The sequence below is a fragment of the Macrotis lagotis genome, chromosome 1 (assembly GCF_037893015.1).
Source record: "Macrotis lagotis isolate mMagLag1 chromosome 1, bilby.v1.9.chrom.fasta, whole genome shotgun sequence".
NCBI classification, from domain to species: Eukaryota; Metazoa; Chordata; class Mammalia; order Peramelemorphia; family Peramelidae; genus Macrotis; species Macrotis lagotis.
Window position 1 is genome coordinate 159,998,300 of NC_133658.1, and position 21,021 is coordinate 160,019,320.

General features: G+C 34.2%; 1 protein-coding gene across 1 annotated transcript in view; it reads right to left on the reverse strand.

Annotated features, from left to right (window-relative positions):
* Nucleotides 1-4,937: 4,937 nt before the first annotated feature.
* ANAPC1 (anaphase promoting complex subunit 1) overlaps nucleotides 4,938-21,021 on the reverse strand; it is a 147,744-nt gene continuing 131,660 nt past the window's right edge. Inside the window, exons 44-48 of the mRNA XM_074209276.1 lie at nucleotides 18,793-18,879; nucleotides 17,443-17,538; nucleotides 14,845-15,043; nucleotides 13,701-13,835; nucleotides 4,938-5,271 (exon numbers count right to left, since the gene is read on the reverse strand). Of these exons, the coding sequence (XP_074065377.1) occupies nucleotides 5,156-5,271; nucleotides 13,701-13,835; nucleotides 14,845-15,043; nucleotides 17,443-17,538; nucleotides 18,793-18,879 (633 nt within the window). The 3' untranslated portion in view covers nucleotides 4,938-5,155. The remainder of the gene's footprint in view (nucleotides 5,272-13,700; nucleotides 13,836-14,844; nucleotides 15,044-17,442; nucleotides 17,539-18,792; nucleotides 18,880-21,021) is intronic.

A 21,021-nucleotide genomic window follows, 5' to 3' on the forward strand; every position in this document is an offset into this window, starting at 1 on the left:
GCTAGTGACTGGCAGGTAGGTGGCACAGTAGATAGAACTCTGGCATTGGGAGTTGGGAGAATGGGAGTCTGAATCCAGTCTCTTACTAGCTATGTGACCTTAACCCTGATTGCCTCACATTCAGGGTCAGCTCCTGTCATTCTGATTCATATCTGGTCACTGGATACAGATAGGCCCAGAGGAGAAAGTGAAGCTGGTGACTGAGCACAGCCACCCCCCCCCCCTTCACTCAAATACAATTCACATGCTTGTCATGGCATCACTTCCTTGATGTCATGGTCCTCTTTAAGAATGATGGACAAACCATCAATTGCTAGTGGCCTCATCTATACTACTTCCTCCTCTCCTACCATTAGCACAAGATTGCATTCATAATCTTTCTATCTAAGTACTTAACAAATGGTAGATGCAGAATAAATACTTTTTGAAGCTTATTTAATTCAAATTCATCCTCAAACTTTTATTAGTGGTGTGACCCTGGGGAAGTCATTTAATCTTGTTTGCCTTAGTTTCCTAATCTATAAAATGAGCTGGAAAGGAGATGGCAAACCCATTCCAGTATCTCCACCAAGAAAATCCAAACTGGGGTCATGAAGAGCTGGACCTGACTGAAACAAGTGAACAACAACAAATTCCAAAGAAAAGGGGAAAGGGCTCATATGTCCAAAAATAATAAGAATTTGAGAATGGCTAACCAAATTATAGCATATGAATTAAAGGAATATTAGTACAGCACAGGTGGTTCAATAAACATTTTAACTTACTGAACATTTTTTAAACATCTCCCGTGTACAAAATGGAGGTGATACAGTGGATAGAACAACAGGCCTGAAGTCCGGAATACCAGGGTTCAAATCTGACTGCAGACTTATATTAACTGTATGACTCTGGGCAAGTCACTTAACCCCATCTGCTTCAGTTTCTTTGTCTGTAAAAGGAGCTAGAGAAGGAAATGGCAAAACTACTCCAGTATCTTTACTGAGAAAATCCCAAATGTGGGATTCAGACACAACTGAAAAATACTGAAAAACAAATATGCCAATAACTGAACCAACTCCTAGGAGTACAAATAAGAAAATGACAATCCCTACCTTCAAGGAATTTACATTCTAATGGGGGAAGTAAAATACAAAAAGAAGCTGCAAAGGGGAGAGCCATAAGGAGGTACTCAACAGGAGTACCTGATGAATTAACACCAAACAGAACTGCAGATGGAAACAAGGAGTTACCTGAAAAATTCTCATCTGAACCCTCTATAAAAGAATGCTTTGGGAGAATATTGTTTCACTCTCCACTCCTTCAATCTGAGGGGAGAAGAAACTGAGGAAAATATTGAAAGTACTGAAAATATAAAACTGCATTATAGCGATGAGATTTCAGGTGATCAGTTTATCCTGGGGAGGCATGATGTCTCATGGAGTTGAAACTCCCCATGGAAAATGGAAAGTTATCATGGATGAAAGTTATCAATGAGAAAAGGAATGAATTTGAAGAAAGAAGCGAGAAGAATCAGAGTAATAATTTATTAACTATGTTAAAATTTTTAAATTTTTATTCTGAACTTAACAAACACCAAGCAAAACAGACAGGATTATAGATAAAACTGTAAATCTTTATGTACATTGTTTTTCTTCTTATATAATAAACTAAATGTGTAACTTTTTTTTTAGGTTTTTTTTGCAAGGCAAGGGGGTTAAGTGGCTTGCCCAAGGTCACACAGCTAGGTAATTATTAAGTGTCTGAGGCTGGATTTGAACTCAGGTACTCCTGACTCTAGGGCTGGTGTTCTATCCAATGCACCACCTAGCCACCCCTAAATATGTAACTTTCAAAGTTGACCTTTTCTGTGACTGTGGACTTCCTCTGCTCTCTTCTTTGTACTTACAAATGCTTCTGTCTCTGTCTCAATCTCTGTCTCATCTGTCTCAGTCTCTCTCTCTCTCTCTTTCTGCCTACCATTCTCTGGAGCTTTTTCATTTTTCCTATTACCTACTTCTACATTGAAAGAAAGGGAAAAAAGTCCTTGTACCTCATGCAAAACAAAATTCCACATTATCCATGTTTGGAAATATATGTTAAGCTTATTCTGGACCTTAAGTCTATCATCTCTTTCAGGAGGAAGGTAGTATGCTTCATTATCATGGGTCATTTGAGTTATGATTTATTATTTAATTGATCAGACTTCTTGTCTCAAAGTCAATTTTCTTTGAGTGAATGAATTATTCTCCTAGTTATGCTCACTTCCTTCAGTAGTAGTTCATAAAATTATTAGCTTGTTTTTGAACTATCGCTTTTGCCACTTCTTCCAGCATAATATTGCATTATATTCATGTAAAATGATTTGTTCAATCATTTTTCTACTGTAAGCCACCCCATTAGTATCCAGTTCATCATAGGTGGCACATTTTTTGTATTATCAATAAACAGGCAAAGGTGGGAAGTAATTTTCAAGGGAATCACGTCAAGGCAAGTATTTACTAAGGTCTACTGTATTCTAGACATTGTGCTAAGTAAATACTCAGGATACAATGAAAGGTAAAACAAGTAAAACGTCTATGATCTCAAGGAATTAAATCTAAAGGGGAAGATGACCTACAAAAAAACTATATAACAAATATAAGGAATAAATTGGAGATAAGCTCAGAGGCTGGAAACAAAGAAGGAGCATCTGGGAAAGTTTTTGTAGAGGATGGAAAACTTAAATTGAGAATTCAAGGAAGAGACAGGCCTAGAGAGAGCATTTCAGGAATGGAATCAGTCAGTGAAAATGCAAATCAGGAGATGGACTGCCCCACAGCAAGGGATTCTATCATCAGGGACTGGGTTGCAAGATGGGGAGAAGAGAAGGGTGGGTGGTGCTACCAAAGTCTGCTGAGAAGTCTCTAGTCTCATGTCATCTGGGCTGAGCTGAGCTGCTGAGTAGCCCTTAGTTTAGACAGTGGGGTCAGAGATAGTGAGGAGTGTTCTGTACCAGCTATGTGTAGGGCTATAGGCCTCTGACTGAGAAAGGTCCTGGGATGTTTACTGTAGGGTGACGGTATGAAATGAGAACCCAGAGCCCAGGGGCCAAGGCCATGAGGGCAGGTAGTTAGAGCTTAGGACTCCATGAAGGAAGCTGGCTCCATTAGAGGAATTAGTGTGAGGACAGAGGTCAGGGAGGTCAGTTGCTAGTTTTAAGATCCCAGGGTTGTCATCAGCAGGCAGGTAGGGCTTGGGGCTGCCAAGGAGAGGCTGAGGCAGGTGTTCATGTAAGTGGGTGGATGAAGCTTGCACTAGCTACAAGGCCCCTAGTCCACCTCAGCTGGGTTAGCTTGGTTCCAAGTGAGTTATGAGTTTGGGGGTGGGCTGGGCTGGTAGCTGCTGAGGTGAGGTCTTAGGATCCCTGTCCCCAGGTGTGCAGGGCTCCTAGAAGCACGAAGGGATCTCAGGGTCAACACAGTGGTGGGCAAGACTATGGGGTGGGGTGCTTGGTCAGGGTTATTGCATCAGTACATGGAGGTTAGGTTAGGTAAACTGTGGGTCCCTGGTCAGTGTCAGGACTCCAGGGAGCTAAATGAAGCAGACGGTATCACAGGTGATGGTCAATGCAATCACTTTGTGAGAGTCCTAGGGGTTCACAGCCAAAGGTGGGAAAAGAGGGGAGATTTAGCAAAGCACTTTACATTCATTTTATCCTCACAACAATCCTGAGAAAGGTACTATTAATATTGATTATGCAGGGTTACCCAACAAATAAATGTCTATGGCTAGATTTGAACTGGATTCCTAATTTCAGGCCCAGCACACATTTATTGTGCTGAGTAGATGCAATAAAATGAAGATGAGTTGAGTTTTAAACATGTTGAATAAACTCAAATGTTCTTGAGACAACCAAAGACTGCCTAAAAGGCAGCCAGAGATTTGAAGTCAGGAAAGAGGTTAGGACTGGACAAATACATCTGGGAATCATCTGTACAGATTGATAATTGAATAAAAATCACTAAGTGAAATAGGAGAGAGGAAAGAAGAATCAGGTCAGAGTCATGGGGGACAGCCCAGGAAAGGAGACTGGTTCTTCATTGGTTTTCTTCTTTCCTACCCCCTCCTCTCCCTGATGCCCCCCCCCCATGAATATTGATTTATCACATACTATCCCCTTTGGAAAAGCTTTTGCCACCAAATATAGGAACTAAAATGGGCAGGAGAAACTTTTTAATTTCTTCAGGTAACTTAAAAAAAATTCTTATTTAAATTGTCACATGTGATCCTAACTTAAATGTCTTCTTTTATTTTATTCACTAATATGAAAGGGTGTCCAAATTTGTTTTCTTGTTTTTAATCTCAGCAGCTAAATTTCTGGATTCTCTCGAAATAAGCTCCTGTATAAGGTCTATAAGTCAAGTACAATTTTGAGGGGAAAGCCTCAATTACAAAGGCACTTGACACAAAACCATCAGTATAGGGACAGCACTATCTTTGGTCTTTGATCTACTTGCTTCAATGGACAAAAAAAAAAAAAAATGAATGGTACCTTGAAGATTAACTTTCTCAGAGGGCCCAAAGAATAAATAAAAAGAAGAAAATCCAGGACATTGAAATCCTACATGACAGAACTTCTCCAATTCTGATTTACCTTAGAACTAGCCTATATTTTGCTGTTTGCCAATTATGATGAATCATCAATGACCTTCTTCCATTGAAGCATGCCTCTAAATATTCTATAAACTAAATATTTTCTCATTTGATTAGGTGCTAAGCAAAACTTTACATAGATTGCTAAACTCTATTCTCAATTTTTTTTCTTTTTTTGGCTATAGAGGGAGGGGTAGAGGTATGTTTTTTAAATTCTGAACTTCAGGATGTCCCAGAGTTTAAAAATGGGAGTCTAGTCAGAATATAGTTTCTAAACTAAAATATTTAACGAGGCAGTTTTGAAAACAAAAAACTTTATTTACAAAAGTAAAGTTATTTTTAAATTCACTTTTACATATTCTAACAGCAACTGAGAACTCTGTAACATGGAAAACATTTGTTTTAAAATACAATTTGATGTCTGTGTAGTTCATTTTCCTTCATAGTTCTATTATATAACTTATAAACAATACTTCAGACTTTGATGTTTGGTCACTTTTGTGCAGAATTTATATCTAGGAGGTCTGCTAAAAGGATGATGCAATCACAGTACCATTGACTGTGGACTTCCAAGAAGCAAAGGAGCCAATCTTAGCAGTGCTCGGACTGGCATCTTCAGTTGCTTAAATTTCAGCAGTAGCTCAGAAAAACTCATGCTTCCTAATGAAACAGAAAGGGAAACAGATTAAAAATATGTATATGTATATGTATATATATATATATATGTATGCACACATATAATGTTATACACACACATACCCACTTATGCCTTGATTTAAAACAAAACTCAATATATCAATATTATTATGGAATGACAGAGCTGGAAGGAACCTTAGAGATCACCTAATACAACATCTTCATTTTGTAGAGGAGAAAAACAGAGGTCGAAGAGGTGAAGCCGTTTCAAAAGTCAAGCAGTTATTTAAGTGGTAGAGACCAAGTAGAGAGCATAGATCTTCAGACTCATTAGTCAGGTGCTTTTCCACAATACAATGATGAGATTATTCACACGTAATGAAAATTAGATTAGGAAGTGATAATAAAAAAATTCTCATTTAGGAAAATAATTTATGATGAAATTTCTTTAAAATGAAAACTCACATTCATTTTAATATGTTCACAAATAACAATTTTATTTACTTGTACTCCTTTTCAAGAAAATCTTTATAAAGTAAAATGATACTTTGTGTTATTATCAAGTGCAGAAAAATGCATAAATATTTTATCCAAAAGGGAAGTGTGGCTGATACATTTAGCAGAAACTTTTACCTGTCACCTTCCCCATTTAAATGAAGTACTAGATAAAAGATTGCTACATATTCTCCCATTGATGTTTACATAGATCAAAAAAAAGCTCTGGAACTTTGTAGTCAGTTTTTATAAGACACACCAAAAAATTATGTCATTAGTTATTCATTCATCCTGGGAGCAATCTGGTGGGGAAAAACAATAACACTATTTGTCTCATTTTCAGTTTTGCAGGAACTCAAGTTCTGCTGTAAGAGAACTATTGAATTACTTCTACATCAGGAAGATATATCAGAATAGGATTTAATGCTTAAAGGATTGTCACTTAATTTTTTTTAAAGACTACATGAAGGGGCGGCTAGGTGGCGCAGTGGATAGAGCACTGGCCTTGGAGTCAGGAGTACCTGAGTTCAAATCCAGCCTCAGACACTTAATAATTGCCAAGCTGTGTAGCCTTGGGCAAGCCACATAATCCCATTTGCCTTGCAAAAAAAAAAAACCCTACATGAATTCCATTTATTTATATACTTTCACATTTATTTAAATTCTTTAGGAGAATAATTTATAGATTCATCAAGGTAATCCCTGAAGACAGTGTGAGAATGGAACAGGTTGAGTTCCATGAAGACTATGCAGAAGACTATGTTTTTCCATTATAAGAAACTAAAAAGTACAAAGAATACAAGATCCTATGGTTTTGTTTTCTTAAAAAACAACAACACTTGATTTTATAAAGCCCAGTACCACCCTGGAAGCTTTTCCTCTTTTAACTTAATTTTTTCCAAAAGTTTTGAACTTGAATACTTTTAAGGGCATTTCTGTCTTGTCTGTGCTTCCTTTTGAACTTCCTTCTATTCTCTTCTGTGCAATGAAAACTATTGCAGTATTTTGAGGATGATTTTTACTGTTCAGCCCCTCCTTTTTCCTTCAACTTCCTCTCCTAATGCTCCCCCCCCAAAAACCCACTTTGGAATAAATAAGCATATCAGCAAATCAAATCTACACACTGGCCATCTCCAAACATCTACTTTATGTAATTTCAGTCCATCAATTCTTTGTTAGGCAATCTCATCCTGGTTGGTTACTACACTGATCAATTTTAAATCTTTCAAAGTTGTTTTTCTCCTTGAATAAACTATTTTGGTTCTGCTCACTTCTTTGTTCATCAGTTCATATTACCTAAAAATCTCTAAAATTATCTCTCTCATAATTTCTTATTGGAACAGCAATATTCTATTTTATTCATCTATCACAATTTGTTCAATCATTTTCTAATTGATATGCACACCCTCAGATTCCAGGCTTTTTTTTTTTACTTTTAAATCCCACTTCAGGACCTATAAGTTTATTTTGCTTATAAATCTTCTGCCACTAGTATGATCCTCTCTCAACTCTGCTCTTCCATTTGTTCCCATGGTTTGATGTATTTCTACACTTACGTATGCTTTCCAATTATGAGAAATAGCAAATTCTGCCCCCTTCTTCCTCCTTTATATACAAATATTTCCAATTTACCATATCTTCTTTTTCCCCCTCTTAAAAGCATCAAAATAGAACCCAATCCACCCAGAAATCCTCCATTTTTCTTTTCTTTTTACCTTTTAAAATTCTTTGAAGGCATTAACATTACAAAATGACACTTTGACCCTCAGAATGTTTGCCGCATGTTATAATAAAGCTCCATACAACTATTCAAATAAATTTATCTTTCAAGTTTTCTCTTTCATGTTTGTTTCAAAACTCCTTTCCTTTATCTGAAAATATCACACTCAAAGATTCAGCTAATTTTTTCCTATAGGAACTGAAGCCTGATTGTAACCTCTACCATAAATCATTCTTCCTTGTTGCTCCTGCACTAACCAGTGTGTTTCATTTTAGGTTTTAGGCCTTCCCACAATAAGTTAAAATGGACCATAATAAATGTCTGCTGATTCATATCACTTGACTACCTGATTCTTTCATAAAAATCTCCTCTATGTCTCAGAGCCAGAGCAGGATATCTTGCCAAATTAAATGCAAGATGCCACAATTTTGTTTGATCATCTGATTATTAAAATCATGGCCTAAAATAAGAAGATACTTGGGAGGCCTCCAGATCTCCTATTCGTAAATAATATCTTGCTAACTGTATCAAGCCTGGTAACACTGCAGGTGATATTCACTATTATTCAAAAGGGTTTCAACTAATTATCCATGCAAAAAAAAGTGAGAATAAAGAATACTATTATTTAGCCTATGACATACCAGTAAGACTGCTCATGAACTTGGGCTGTGTGTGTGTGTGTGTGTGTGTGTGTGTGTGTGTGTGTGTCTGTTTTGATATACTTTAAATAGACAAAGAACTGGACAGAAGGAAGAAAAGTGAGCTGACAGCATTTTGGATATTATAAGTGCTTCTAATAACCTCTAGCTTTTCTTAAGATAAAATGGGAGTTTTCCTTTTAGTCCAATTTTATTTATTTTCAATTATATTTTATTTTTTCAATTTGCAAAAAATCTTTACTGTCCTATACTAACCTCAGGCCCCAAGTGGGAACAAAAGAAAAATAAAACCAGTTATAAACATATAAAACAAATTTCTACACTGGCCATAACCAATAAAAAATCTGTCTTAATCCTCACAAAGTCAAAGCAGGTAGCTTTTTTCATCATCAATGCTCTTATTCATGCAATTTATTCAAAGTTATTTGTCTTTATCATATTGTTGTCTTTATATAAATTGTTTCCCTAGGTCTGTTCACTTCACATCAATTCCAGATGTCTTCCCAGGATTCTCTGAAACCATTTCCTCCAACATTTCTTAAGCACAATATATTTCATCACATTTATATAATCATAATTTGTTGATCTATTCCCCATTTTTTGAGTATCCCTTCGGATTATCATTCTTTGCTACTCAAAAAGAACAATAAATATTTTTGCACATACTTAATTTTGTTTAGTAAGATCACTCCCTTAATGTGTCCTCCCTTTATTTTTCTCTTCATCTCCTTTCCTTCTTACTTCCCTGTAGAATGAAATGTATTTTATATCCAATTCTGTGTATTTTTCCTTTGACCAGTTAAAATTAGATACACTAGAAGATGAAGTGTCAACTACTCCCCTATCTTCTCTCTCCTTATTTGTAACTGTCTACTCTCACACTCCAATTATGAGCTAATTTTCCTTAACCTTTCTTTTCCTTCCTCCCTCCCCTCAATTGCTATTTCTCTTTTCCCTCTTTCTCTATTCTTTTCTCAAGGTTATCAATAACTAAGAACTACTCCCTGGTTTTAAGAGTTCAGATAGGCTGTACCTAGATAAAGAACTGTGGAGTTTTAACAAAATTCAAGGACTAACTATTCCCTTTAATTTAGAAAAAAAAAACCTGCTATCTTATTGTCTGATCTTGTTATCTCTTATACTTTATGTTTCTTTTTTTTTATGTTTCTTCTTTAAGGATATGATTTCTCTCTCATCACACTCAATTTGGATCAATGTACAACATGGAAACAATGTAAAGACTGGCAAATTGCTTTCTGGGGGGGTGGGAGAGAAGTGACATTGGAGGAAAAATTGTAAAACTCAAAACAAATAAAATCTTAAAAAAAAAGAGTTCAGATGGGACAAATGTATTATCTTGCCATATTTGAATGTAAGTGGTTTATCTTTCTTTAGGGTCTAATTAATGTCATGTTTGTCTTTTTCTATTTCTCTTAACTACTGTGTTTGAACTTCAAAGTTTTTACACAATTCGATCTTTCATTCAGGAATGCTTATAAGTCTTCTTTTGCATGGAGGCCCATCCTTTCCCTGGATATTAAACTTTTGCCAGGTAAGTGATGCTTGGCTGGAAGTCTATATAAGCCTTCTAGAATATGGTATTTCTTTTTCTTTTTTTAAGTTTTTGTAATGCAATGGGGTTAAGTGCCTTGCCCAAGGCCACACAGATAGGTAATTATTAAGTGTCTGAGGCTGGATTTGAACCCAAGTACTCTTGATTCCAGGGCTGTGCCACCTAGCTGCCCCTAGAATATGGTATTTCTGATGTTTTAGATCAGAGTTTCTTGGTATTTGACTTTTTTCCTTTCTGGTTCCTTGTATTATTTTTTTCTGGCCTTTCCTGACAGTCTAAAAATGCTTGTCTAGAATCCCAGCACAAAGAAAATGATAAATACACATTAGAATGAAATGAATAAAAATTCTTTCCATTCTGTGTACATTGCTCACAGTAGGCCCTTAAATGTTTGCTAACTAAATGAACTCTAGCACATTTGGAAAGCTTCTAGTCAAAAACTAAAAAGCCCATTTCCAGTTTAATTCCACTTTACTGAAGGGAAAATGCTACTGTACTTCATAAGCACATTCCATATCATCCTATATCATGTAGGGTTTTTCTTTTACTTTGAAACTAATCATTTTAAACTACCAGCAAATAATTTGTATTCCATCCAATTGCTGGTTTGAATAGTGAAAATAAATTACCATAATTTTTATGTGACAATTTAGTCTATTACTCATAACAGCCTAATTCTCTGAACTTTCAGTATTAAAAAAAAAAATGAAATTTCCAGGGAAAGGAAAAGATAAATCTAAGTCAAGGCAGAGATCTTAAAATCAGTATGGGACTTAAGATTTACAATTTGAAATAGTTCAGAACATGCAGTTCAAATCATTTAAGAATTAGCAAAAGCTCCTATCACATAGGACTGTAGGTAGCTTCTTCACATAGACAACTAAAGGAACCATTTCATTTGACTCCTCTCCTTTGAAGTTATTATACCACCCTCTCCTGATCTCTGTCATTGTTACCTACTCATCTCCTGAACCCAGAGAAGCCCCACTTGATTTGGGATTGGAGAGAGGAGAGAATATAGTTAAGAAAAGCTGCAATAGTCCAGGCAAGAAGTAATAACTATGCAATTAGATAAAAAGGGATACATGAGAGATATGTTGTAGAAGTAGAATTAAGACTTGGTTGGATATGGGAACTGTGGTACTAGAAATGCTAAGAAACTGAAGGAATAAAATTAAGTAATAAGGAAATAAAACTATTACTTTGTAGATGATATGATGGTATATTTGAAGAACCCTAAAAAATATACTAAAAAAATTAGTTGAAACAATTTCAGCAAAATTTTAGCATATAAAATAAATCCACACAAATCATCAACAATTCTATATATATACTACCAAAAAAACCCAGTAGCAGGAAAGAAGAAAGAAAAATTTCATTTAAAATAACTGTAAACAAGATGAAATATTTGGAAATCTATCTGCCAAGACAAAATACACACAACTACAAAACATTTTTCACAGAAATAAAGACAAATCTAAACTGGATTATATTAACAACTTACAGGCTGGTCAAACCAATATAATAAAAATGACAATTTTACCTAAATTTATTTACTTATTCCTTGCCACACTAATCAAAATACCAAAATATTTATTTTGTATATCTAGAAAAAACAAGGACAAAATTCATTTGGAAGAACAAATGTTCTAGAATATCAAGGGAACCAATTTTAAAAAATATGAAAGAAGATAGCTGCTGACACCAGATTTCAAACTATACTACAAAGCAGCAATCATGAACAATCTGGTCTTACCTAAGAAATAGAGTAATTTAGGTACATAATATACAGCAGTTCATGACACAGTAATCTAATGTTTGATAAACCCAAAAAGCCAAGTTTTGGAGGTAAGAACTCAACAAATGGCAAAAACTGCTGGGGAAAATTGGAAAGCAGTTTATCAAAATGGATAAATTATTTAAGATATCAGGCAGATATAAGTAAACTAGGGAAGCATGGAAAATTATATCAGATCTATAGATAAGAGTTTATGACCATACAAGAGATAGCAAAGATCACAGGAAATATATTGGATAATTTTGATTACTTGAAATTAAAAAGTTGTTGCACAAGCAAAACTAAGACAGCCAAAATTAGAAGGAAAACAAGCAATTGGAGAAGCAATATTTACAGCAATTTTCTTTGATAAAGACCTTATTTCTTAAATATATAGGGAACTGAGTAAAATTAATAAAAATAAGAACCTTCCCCAGATGATAAATGATCAAAGAATATGACAGGCAGTTTTCAAAAGAAACCAAAATTATCAATAATCACATAAAAAATGCTCTAAAATCACTACTGATTAGAGATCTGCACATTAAAACAATTCTGAAATATCTCACATCTATCAGTTGTGTTAACATGACAGAAAAGGAAAATGACAAATGTGAGATGAAATATGAAAAAACTGGAATGCTAATGAACTGCTAGCTGTAAAATTAATCCAACCATTCTAAAGAACAATTTGGAGCTATGCTCAAAGAACTACAAACTGTGCATAACTTTTGATTCAGGAATACCATTATCAAATCTGTATTACAAAGAGATAAAGGAAAATGTAAAAATTTGTACAAAAATATTTATAGTAGCTTTTTTTGTTTTAGTAATGGAGTGGAAATTGAAGGAAGTCCATCAATGGTGAAATACCTGAACAAACTATGGAATATGATTGCGATGGAGTACTACTATGCTCTAAGAAATGACAAGGAGGATGATTTCAGGAAAAAGATGAAAAGATTTATAGGAAATTCATGCAAAATAAATAGAGCAGAAACAGGACAACATTATGGACAGTAAAAATAATATTGTGAAGATGATCAACTATGAAAGGCTTAGCTATACAATACAATGATCCAAAATAATTCCAAAGGACTCAGGATGAAAAATGCAAACTTTTTAAAACTTTATTTTTCCTGTCTTACTTTTTGTTTGTGTTTCCTTTTATAGTGTGGCTAATATGGAAAGATGTTTTGCATGACTTCACATACATAACTGATATAAAATTGCTTGTCTTCTTCAAGGACAAAGGAAGGATGACAAGGAAAAAGAAAATTTGGAAATCCAAACTTTTAAAATGATTATAAAATTTAATGGAATAAATAAAAATATATTTATGTAAGATAATTTGTGTTACATTATAATATGCATACTCATACACACACAAAAAAGTTTTAGCTTTAAGTAAGGAATATACAGAACAAGTGAAAACTAAAAAACTTTTATCACCCATTTTTAAAATCAAACACAGAATGACCCAAAAGTAATCTAAAAACTCTCAGATGAAAAACATGAAGACCATCCTTTGGTCTCCTGAAAAAATTTAAATATCCCCCTCTCAAAAAAATAATGATGGAAATTAGATAATGACTCAAATAAAAGAATTGTAATCCAATGACTATCATTAAAATTATATCATATTGTATACCTAATTGTGAAGGATTTTACATTCCTGATCTAAATAACATGCTACATAACAACACTCATATAATGAATACTATTTATAAAAGATTTAAAATGTAAGAATTTAGATGGTATATAAATACAAAGGAAATCTGAATGAACACAGAAGGCAAACACAGAAAAGTGTCACTGATAAAGAAGAACACATCTGGACATAAACAATCTTTTGTTAGGAATTGATGAGTTTTTTGGACCTAAAGGGTCACCATAATCCACTATGCTGTTAACACTAAGAAAGTAAAATGAATTATGTAGTCAGTTTTCATAACAAAAAATTCTCAATTACAACACTAAAAAAAAGAATGTAAATAAAATGAAAAGGGAAGCAAAGTGAAAAATAAGTGCAAAGAAAGCTCCCTCTGAAGATAAAGCATCATGGTTCAAATCCTGCCTCTGCTGCTTATTATCTGTGTCATCCTGGATAAGGCATTTAATCTCACTGGGCCTCAGTTTTCTCATCCACAAAATGAGAGGTTGGGCCTCTGAGGTTCTTTCCAACACTAGATCTATGATCCAACAATTGTACACAGAACACATAATTACCTTCTAATCCTCCAGCAGACAGCTGCCCTGGAGTAGGAACAGAATGATAAATCAAGAAGCAAGCCAACATGCTTAGGTGAGATTCTTCTGTGGGTTGGCCACTTAGATAGGAATGTAGGCACACATCACCTCCAGCTGTTAAGGAAAAAATAAAACAAAAGTAAACTAGTTGATTAAGATATATAGTAGATATAGTTCCTGATCTTGAAGGTAGAATTAAAGGGAAAAAGAAAAGAACTAGGATTTTAGGGAATGCCTTGGAATGCTTCTTAGATAATATTGGAATGGCTTAATAAACTGTGATATATTAATAAATGGAATAGTATTATCTAGGAAGAAGTACTGGAAGATACTACTTCAGAGAATTATGGGTAGCATGAACTGATGGAGAGTGAAGTGAGCAGAATCAAGGAGAACAACACATAATGAAAGACAACTTTGAAAGACTTAAGAATTCTAATCAATGCATTGGCCAACCACATATCCAAAGGATTACCACCTCCAGATACTGACAATGGACTCAATGTGCAAATTTTTAGATATGACCACTGTAAGTATTCACTCTGCTTAATTATCCTTATTTGGTGAGGTAAGGAATCTAGCATAGTATGCCCCTAGGAAAAAAAGGGCCACTGTGGGGAAGGGGTTGGGGATAAGAAAAAGCAACAACTTTTAAATGCACAGAAGAAAACAAAAGGAAGTTCAGACAAGTGGGATAATTTAAAAAGTAATATGTAGTATTTATCATATATTTTTTAGGAAAAGTAATATGGCAGTCAAAAAAGCCAAAGAGATTTTAGGCTGCAATAAAATAGGCAGAGCATCCAGAAATAATGAAGTGATAGTCCTGTTATATATATCTAAGATAAACTTTGAAATAGAATAATAGAATAAATTTAAAAATTATCTGTTTAGATTAAGTTCAAAAAATAAAAAACACTGTTTCAGACACGCTTGAGTGAATTTTTTAGAAGCTATGTTTAAAACATGCATTTAGTTTGCAGGTCAATTAATCAGAAATGTCAATTCCTAGATAGGTCACTTAGTTTCTATTCAGACAATTCTCCTCTTCATCCAAGAAAACATATTAAAAGCAAAGGTTCATTGTAAATGAAAAATCAGTGTTGCTGCATGTTTCATTTACCTTGTAACCATTGATCCAAAGCATTATCAATAGTGCACTTCATAACAGGAAGGAATTCAGAGTTCATAAAAAGCCCTCGACTAGGGATCTTCTGCATTCTCTCCTGGTGGCTTCTGGAGCTAAAGAATTCTAAAACTAACTTTATTTGCCAAAGTTCAAAAGTCTCAGACATCTCCCTTCTTTCCAGTCTTCTGACAGCCTTGAAGAGAAGAGATAAAACACAAAAAGTGACGTTTCATCTTGGGCAGGATACACAATTTTAATGAATAAGTGAAGTTACTGCATAAGATTCCTATGACAGAATTTTATAAGTCAGGAACATTAAGGAATATTTCATTTCCATATGTCTCCAAGTGAGGTCATTTTTCTCCTTTTTTTGGTTTTTTTTTTAACCTGTGTAAAAATGTGCCTATTAGTTAGTCAGTAAATATTTATTGAACACCTACTATGTGCCAATCACTGTGCTATTATTGTCATATCTGTCCATTTGTCTGTCTTAGTGGATGACAACACTTTAATTTGGGTGCCAAGAACTCCTAGCAAGTTGAAATCAATCACCTTTGAAAAACAACAAAGGCTGATAACACCATGGTGAGTATAAAAGATATTTAATTTCTAGGTTAAGTACTCTATAGCTCTTGAGTTTACAGAAGGAAAGACGGTACAATCCTTGAAGGAGTTTCTTCTTTTGGCTTTGTATCCCCGGTGCCTAGCACATGTTGTAATATATATTATGCCCCTTTAAGTATTTGCTGAATTTCAATCTCTCAACCAGAATAGGGAGAAACAAACTTGGAGAGAAGAGAAATAGACAGAATCTGAGAAGGAAAACTGAACAAAAGATGAACAATTCAATTATAATATATAATTATAATTCAATTATATAATTTCTAAATCATTTACTAAATGCAAAGCAGGGGAAAAGTCCCTTCTCTTAAAAGTGCATTCTATTGTACTTACATGGATAAGTAAATAGAGTAATTTGAGGAGAGAGAGAACACTATGAAGAGAGAAGAAAGAAAAGAGATTTCCAAAAGATGGCAGCTTCTGAGCTAAACCTTTAATTAAGGAGAAACCAAAGATTCCAAGAAGGCAAAGATGGAAAGGAAATATTTTCCAAGCATCAAGGACAGGTTATGTAAAGACATGGGGGGAGACAGGAGATGAATTGCTGAGTTCTATGGAAAAAGTAATATTCAGTTTGGAGGGGAAAATAACAGGAAAGGGAAGCAATAGGAGATATTTGGAAAAGTAGGATGGAGATAGGTTATGGAAATCTTAATGCCAAGTTGAAGAATGGGGAAGAAAAAGCAGTACAGATGAACCATTTTGGGAGTCTTCTTGTTTTAAGTCATCTGCTCAAAGTCACTATGTGGTCAGAAAACAGGGAATAGAAACCAGTTGGAAGAAGTGGTTCAGTAGAGAAGGCCAGGCCTAGAGGCAAGAAAACCTAATTCAAATCTTGCCTTAAACATTTGATAGTTGTATGACCCTGGGCAAGTTATTTAACTTCTGTCTGCTTCAGTTTCTTCATCTCTAAAATAAAGACAATAATAGTATTTATCTCCCAGAGTTGGTATGTGGATCAAATTAGGTATTTAGTACAGTGCCTGGCATGTAGTTGATATTATATTATTCTTAAAATAAAGGTCTTACCTCCTTACATTTTTTTAAAAGGGGAAGGGGGCAGGGGGTCAGTGTGAAACACTGCAAAAAATATCAGCCTTTTTAAAAAATGTTACTTAGAGGCAATTAGGTGGCAACAGCCTGGACCAGAAATAAACCCAATCTCAGATACTAAGGAAGTCATTTAACCACAATCTGCCTCAGTTTCCTCATTTATAAAATAGGGATGATAAGAGCTTCCATTTTACAGGATTATTGTGAGGATCAAATGAATTAAAATACATAAAGTACTTGGTAACCTTTAAGTGTCACATAAATGCTAGGCATTATTATTATTATTCCTTTTTTATTTTTTACTATAAAAGATGATTTTCTGGGAGAGTGTCATAAAAGTGACACAACAATAAAAGAAGGATGCTTTGCTTAAAAATAGCTTCCAATATCTACCTTTTTTAATGCCAGAAATTTCAAAATGCAAGATTAATTTACTGGTTTGTTTTGTTCCCTGATAAAATGCAAGTAATTTGGTTAGGAAAACAATTTCAGTTTTATCAGTCATTTTACATTTGTACAAATGAATTTGCCTAATTAGTCCCTAGATAGAGGAAAATATGAAGTAACCAGATACTTGAGTGAAATGAGAAGAAATAGGGTTCCCCAAAGGAATAATAGAAAGAAAATAAAAAGGGGAGGCTAAAAACACTGAAGGCACACTTTGCCTACTTCACAAAATTATATAGAACAAGCCCTTAACAATATTATCATAGCCATTCTTGTAGGGATTATGTTTTTCTTTTGAACTCTGTATAAATATCCGAAGACTTTGAGCATATTTAAAAGATTCTTATTTATGAAAAGAATATAGAAACCAATAAGATAAGAATAACAAAGTTCACTGGCAAAAAAAAAAAAAAAAAAAAAAATCCATGCCAAAACATTTTCCCCCAACTCCATTCTCTACTCATTAAGTACCTGATCGATTGCTATGTAAGCAGGCAGCATCTCTGGATTCTCCTGAGTGACACATTCATAAAGTATTGAAGAAAAGAGATCAAGAATTTCCTGTTTCTGAAAGACACAAATTGCATACAATATGTACAAAATACAAATATATTCTTAATTGAATAAATATTATTTTATGTGTAAAGTATTATGCTAGATACCATAAGGAATACAAATACAGTCTGCTTTCTTAAATAATGTCTTACAGTCTACTTACGAAGAAATACCTGAAATATAAATGACAATAAAAGGTAATCTGGGTTAATCAAATATTTCAAAGATTTGTGATTTCAGAGATATGTTGTGTCTCATTTGCTGATGAGGCCTTTTAAATTTAGACTGTACCTCAGATGACAGACAAAGCTTCTCCAAACACCTGTCATAGTGTACTCTGCTTGCACAATCCTTAAAGATCTAGGGTAACAGGGTAGTTGGGTGGTGCACAGAAAAAGCACCGGCCCTAGAGTAAGGAGTACCTGAGTCCAAATCTAGCCTCAGACACTTAATAATTGTCTAACTGCGGGGCCTTGGTCAAGTCACTTAATCCCACTGCCTTAAATAAAAATTTAAAAAATAAATCAACATACAAGCTAATGTAGTACTGAAATTTTGTTTACTATTCTTTCATATCATCACCACAGAAGGAGGCTAATAGGACTGAGGATTTTTTTTCATTTTTTTACTTCCTGACCAGCTATGATTATAGAATGTATCACCAAGTGGCAAGTCTACTAGTTACAAGTTTCTCTATACTTAATTAAATTAGTTCTCGGAAAGCAGATAGTTGCAGATAGTTCCAGTTATGCTGGAAACTTTTTTTCAACATAGTACCACCTGCCAGGGCTATATGCCTACTGGCATAGTCTTTGAAAACTAAAAATCACAATAAAATGAATTTTGTACAGATTAGCAGCATTATGTATTATATATGTTTTAGTATTATAACCAGTAAAACAAGTAGAATTATGTGGGATGTAGAGTAAATTAAAGGAAATGAGTTTCTGAGGACATATCCCTAGCCTCTTAAATTTGTTATCAGGGATAATAAAAGACTTTTTTTTCTAACCATTCTTTAATGTTACCATTAGAACATGTGACTAGAAATGGACTGCTAGTTTAATTCCCAATGCATTTCTTATATTCTTGAATTTAAGTATTGAGGCTTTAAAGTCTATGAACAATTCTTTTTCCTCTCTTTATTTCATACAGAAATGTTTTAGCTCTAATGCTGTCAATTTTTAAAAGGTTAGAAAATGATTTTTATTGTCCAAAAAACCAACAGGAGAAACAATGAAAAATATTAGTACTTTAATAAAATACCTGGCCCAAGTTCACAGTTGGCTTGCAGAAATATTCAGCAAATGATAAAAGTGCTGGATCAGAGGTGAAAGCTGAAATAGCTTCTGGCTAAAAAGAAAATAAAATATAGATAAGCCCCAGGAGTTTACTCATTGCCCAAACTTATATATACATACAATTATAACAGACCTTTAATTCCCTTGAATTATATTTTTCTAAAACTTACGTTAGGCCCAATAGAAAATTTAATGAAGTTTAATCAAATTTCTGCTAAAAGAATATGCAAAATATCTGGACAAGCAAGAAAGAAATATAGGCAACAGTCCAATTAACAACTGACCATAAAAAAAACCCTAATTCTCTCAAAAGGCCCACACAGCACTAGTTCCCTGCATTCTCAATGTCTCACTAAAATAAATTCAAGGCTAAGGAAAAGATCTGACTATCAAAAAAAAATCATACTAAAAGAAGTAGGAAAGAATAACTAAAATTAGTAAAACAAAAAACAGGGACTTTTAGTATATGTCTTTGTTCTTTTCAAAACACTATAGACACAAAACTTATAAAGGACTTGAGAGATCATTCAAACAGAAGTATCAAACTCAAAAAAAGAAGGCATATTGACTCAGAAAACACAAATTAACATTATCTATGTTTTCTTATAATTTTATTTATTTGGTTAAACATTTCAATCTATTTCAGACTGCACTAAGGAGTCATGGCCTTCAGGCCTCAAGATTTGCACTTTTCATCTAGAATATTCTCCCGTATTACATTCCATTTTAAAGGTGAGGAAACTCAGACCCTGGGAAGTTAGATGATTTGTGCAAGGTTATACAGGTAACAAGAGCCAGAGGAAGGGTTTGAATCCAAGTTCTAGAAACTTAGAACAAATGCTCTTTCTATTACATCACACTGTCTCCTTCCTGTCAAGGTCCTCTTCAAGAAGCAAGGAGGAGAAACAAACAACAACAATCTCTCCCTCTGTCCACAAAGGGAATGTCTACCCAAAAGAATATAAATTTGGAGATATCTTGAAGTTTACAGGATAGGTTTCTTTTTTTTTATGGACCATGTTTTTCTTAAACCAGAATCACACAAGCTCTCACTGATTGGCCAATAATAGGTACCAGCCCAAGCCTCACTTGATGACTGTTTGGATTCCGATGGCTCAAAGTGAGTACAAATAGCAAATGTTTCTGTTCTGGCCAATAACTTTGAGGGTCTTCACTTTCCAGATTGATTTTATTTTTTTGATTAGGTAAAAGAGGCTATTTTTTGCCTCATTTTTATCTAGTCTCAATCAGTGAAGAGGTGTGGCCTCAGACAAATTAGACCTGGGAAAGATCTTAACTGAAAAAGACCAAGGTCTTCCACTGCATCCTAGGCTATTTCTAGTCATTCTGACATCTGGCCATTGGAACCACATGGCTCTGGAGGAGAGATCAAGGCTAGCGATTTTGTAAAGCCCTCCCTCTCTTAAATTCAATTCACTTGCAAATCATGACATTTTCTCAATGTCATGGTCCTTTTTGGAAATAAAGGACAAATAAAAAAAGAACAATAATTTATTTCTAAAGCCTTATAGAGCAGAGACATCCAAAAATATCTTCTAAACTTTACTTACGTCTTCCTTCACTTTAGACTTGAACATAATCAAGATTTTATTTTCAGATAGGGCTAGTTATTAGTAAATTTGTCCTTGAGGTTGTGCCTACATGACATAAGAGTAACTGATGTTAAACTTATCTTAACAATTCCTGTCAGTGTCTCTTACATAAGTTAATAAAACAATTACCTCAACTTCATGCTGCCAAACAAAATCTATTAAGGTACTACTTACTAGTTGATCAAATTTGTTAAAAATAAAGAATAGTGGAGGGTTGTAGTGGAGTCAGGAAAACTTGAGTTCAAATTCTACTGCAGCCACTTATTGGGGTGATCACTGGATAAGTCACATAATTTCCCTTGGCCTCAGTTTCTTCATCTGTAAAATGAAGCCATGACTCCTCAGTGCAGCCTGAACTAGACTGAAATGTTTAGCCAAATAAATAAAAATACAGTACAACATAATGTTAATTTGTGGTTTTCTAAGTCAGTGTGCCCCCTTTTCTATTTGAGTTTGATATTACTGTTCCAGATGATCAAGTCCTTTGTAGTGCTTTATATACTCTTAAATTACTCTACAAATGCTATTATTATTATTATCATCATTACTGCTGCTAAAGCTGTTTAAAAAGTACTAAGAAA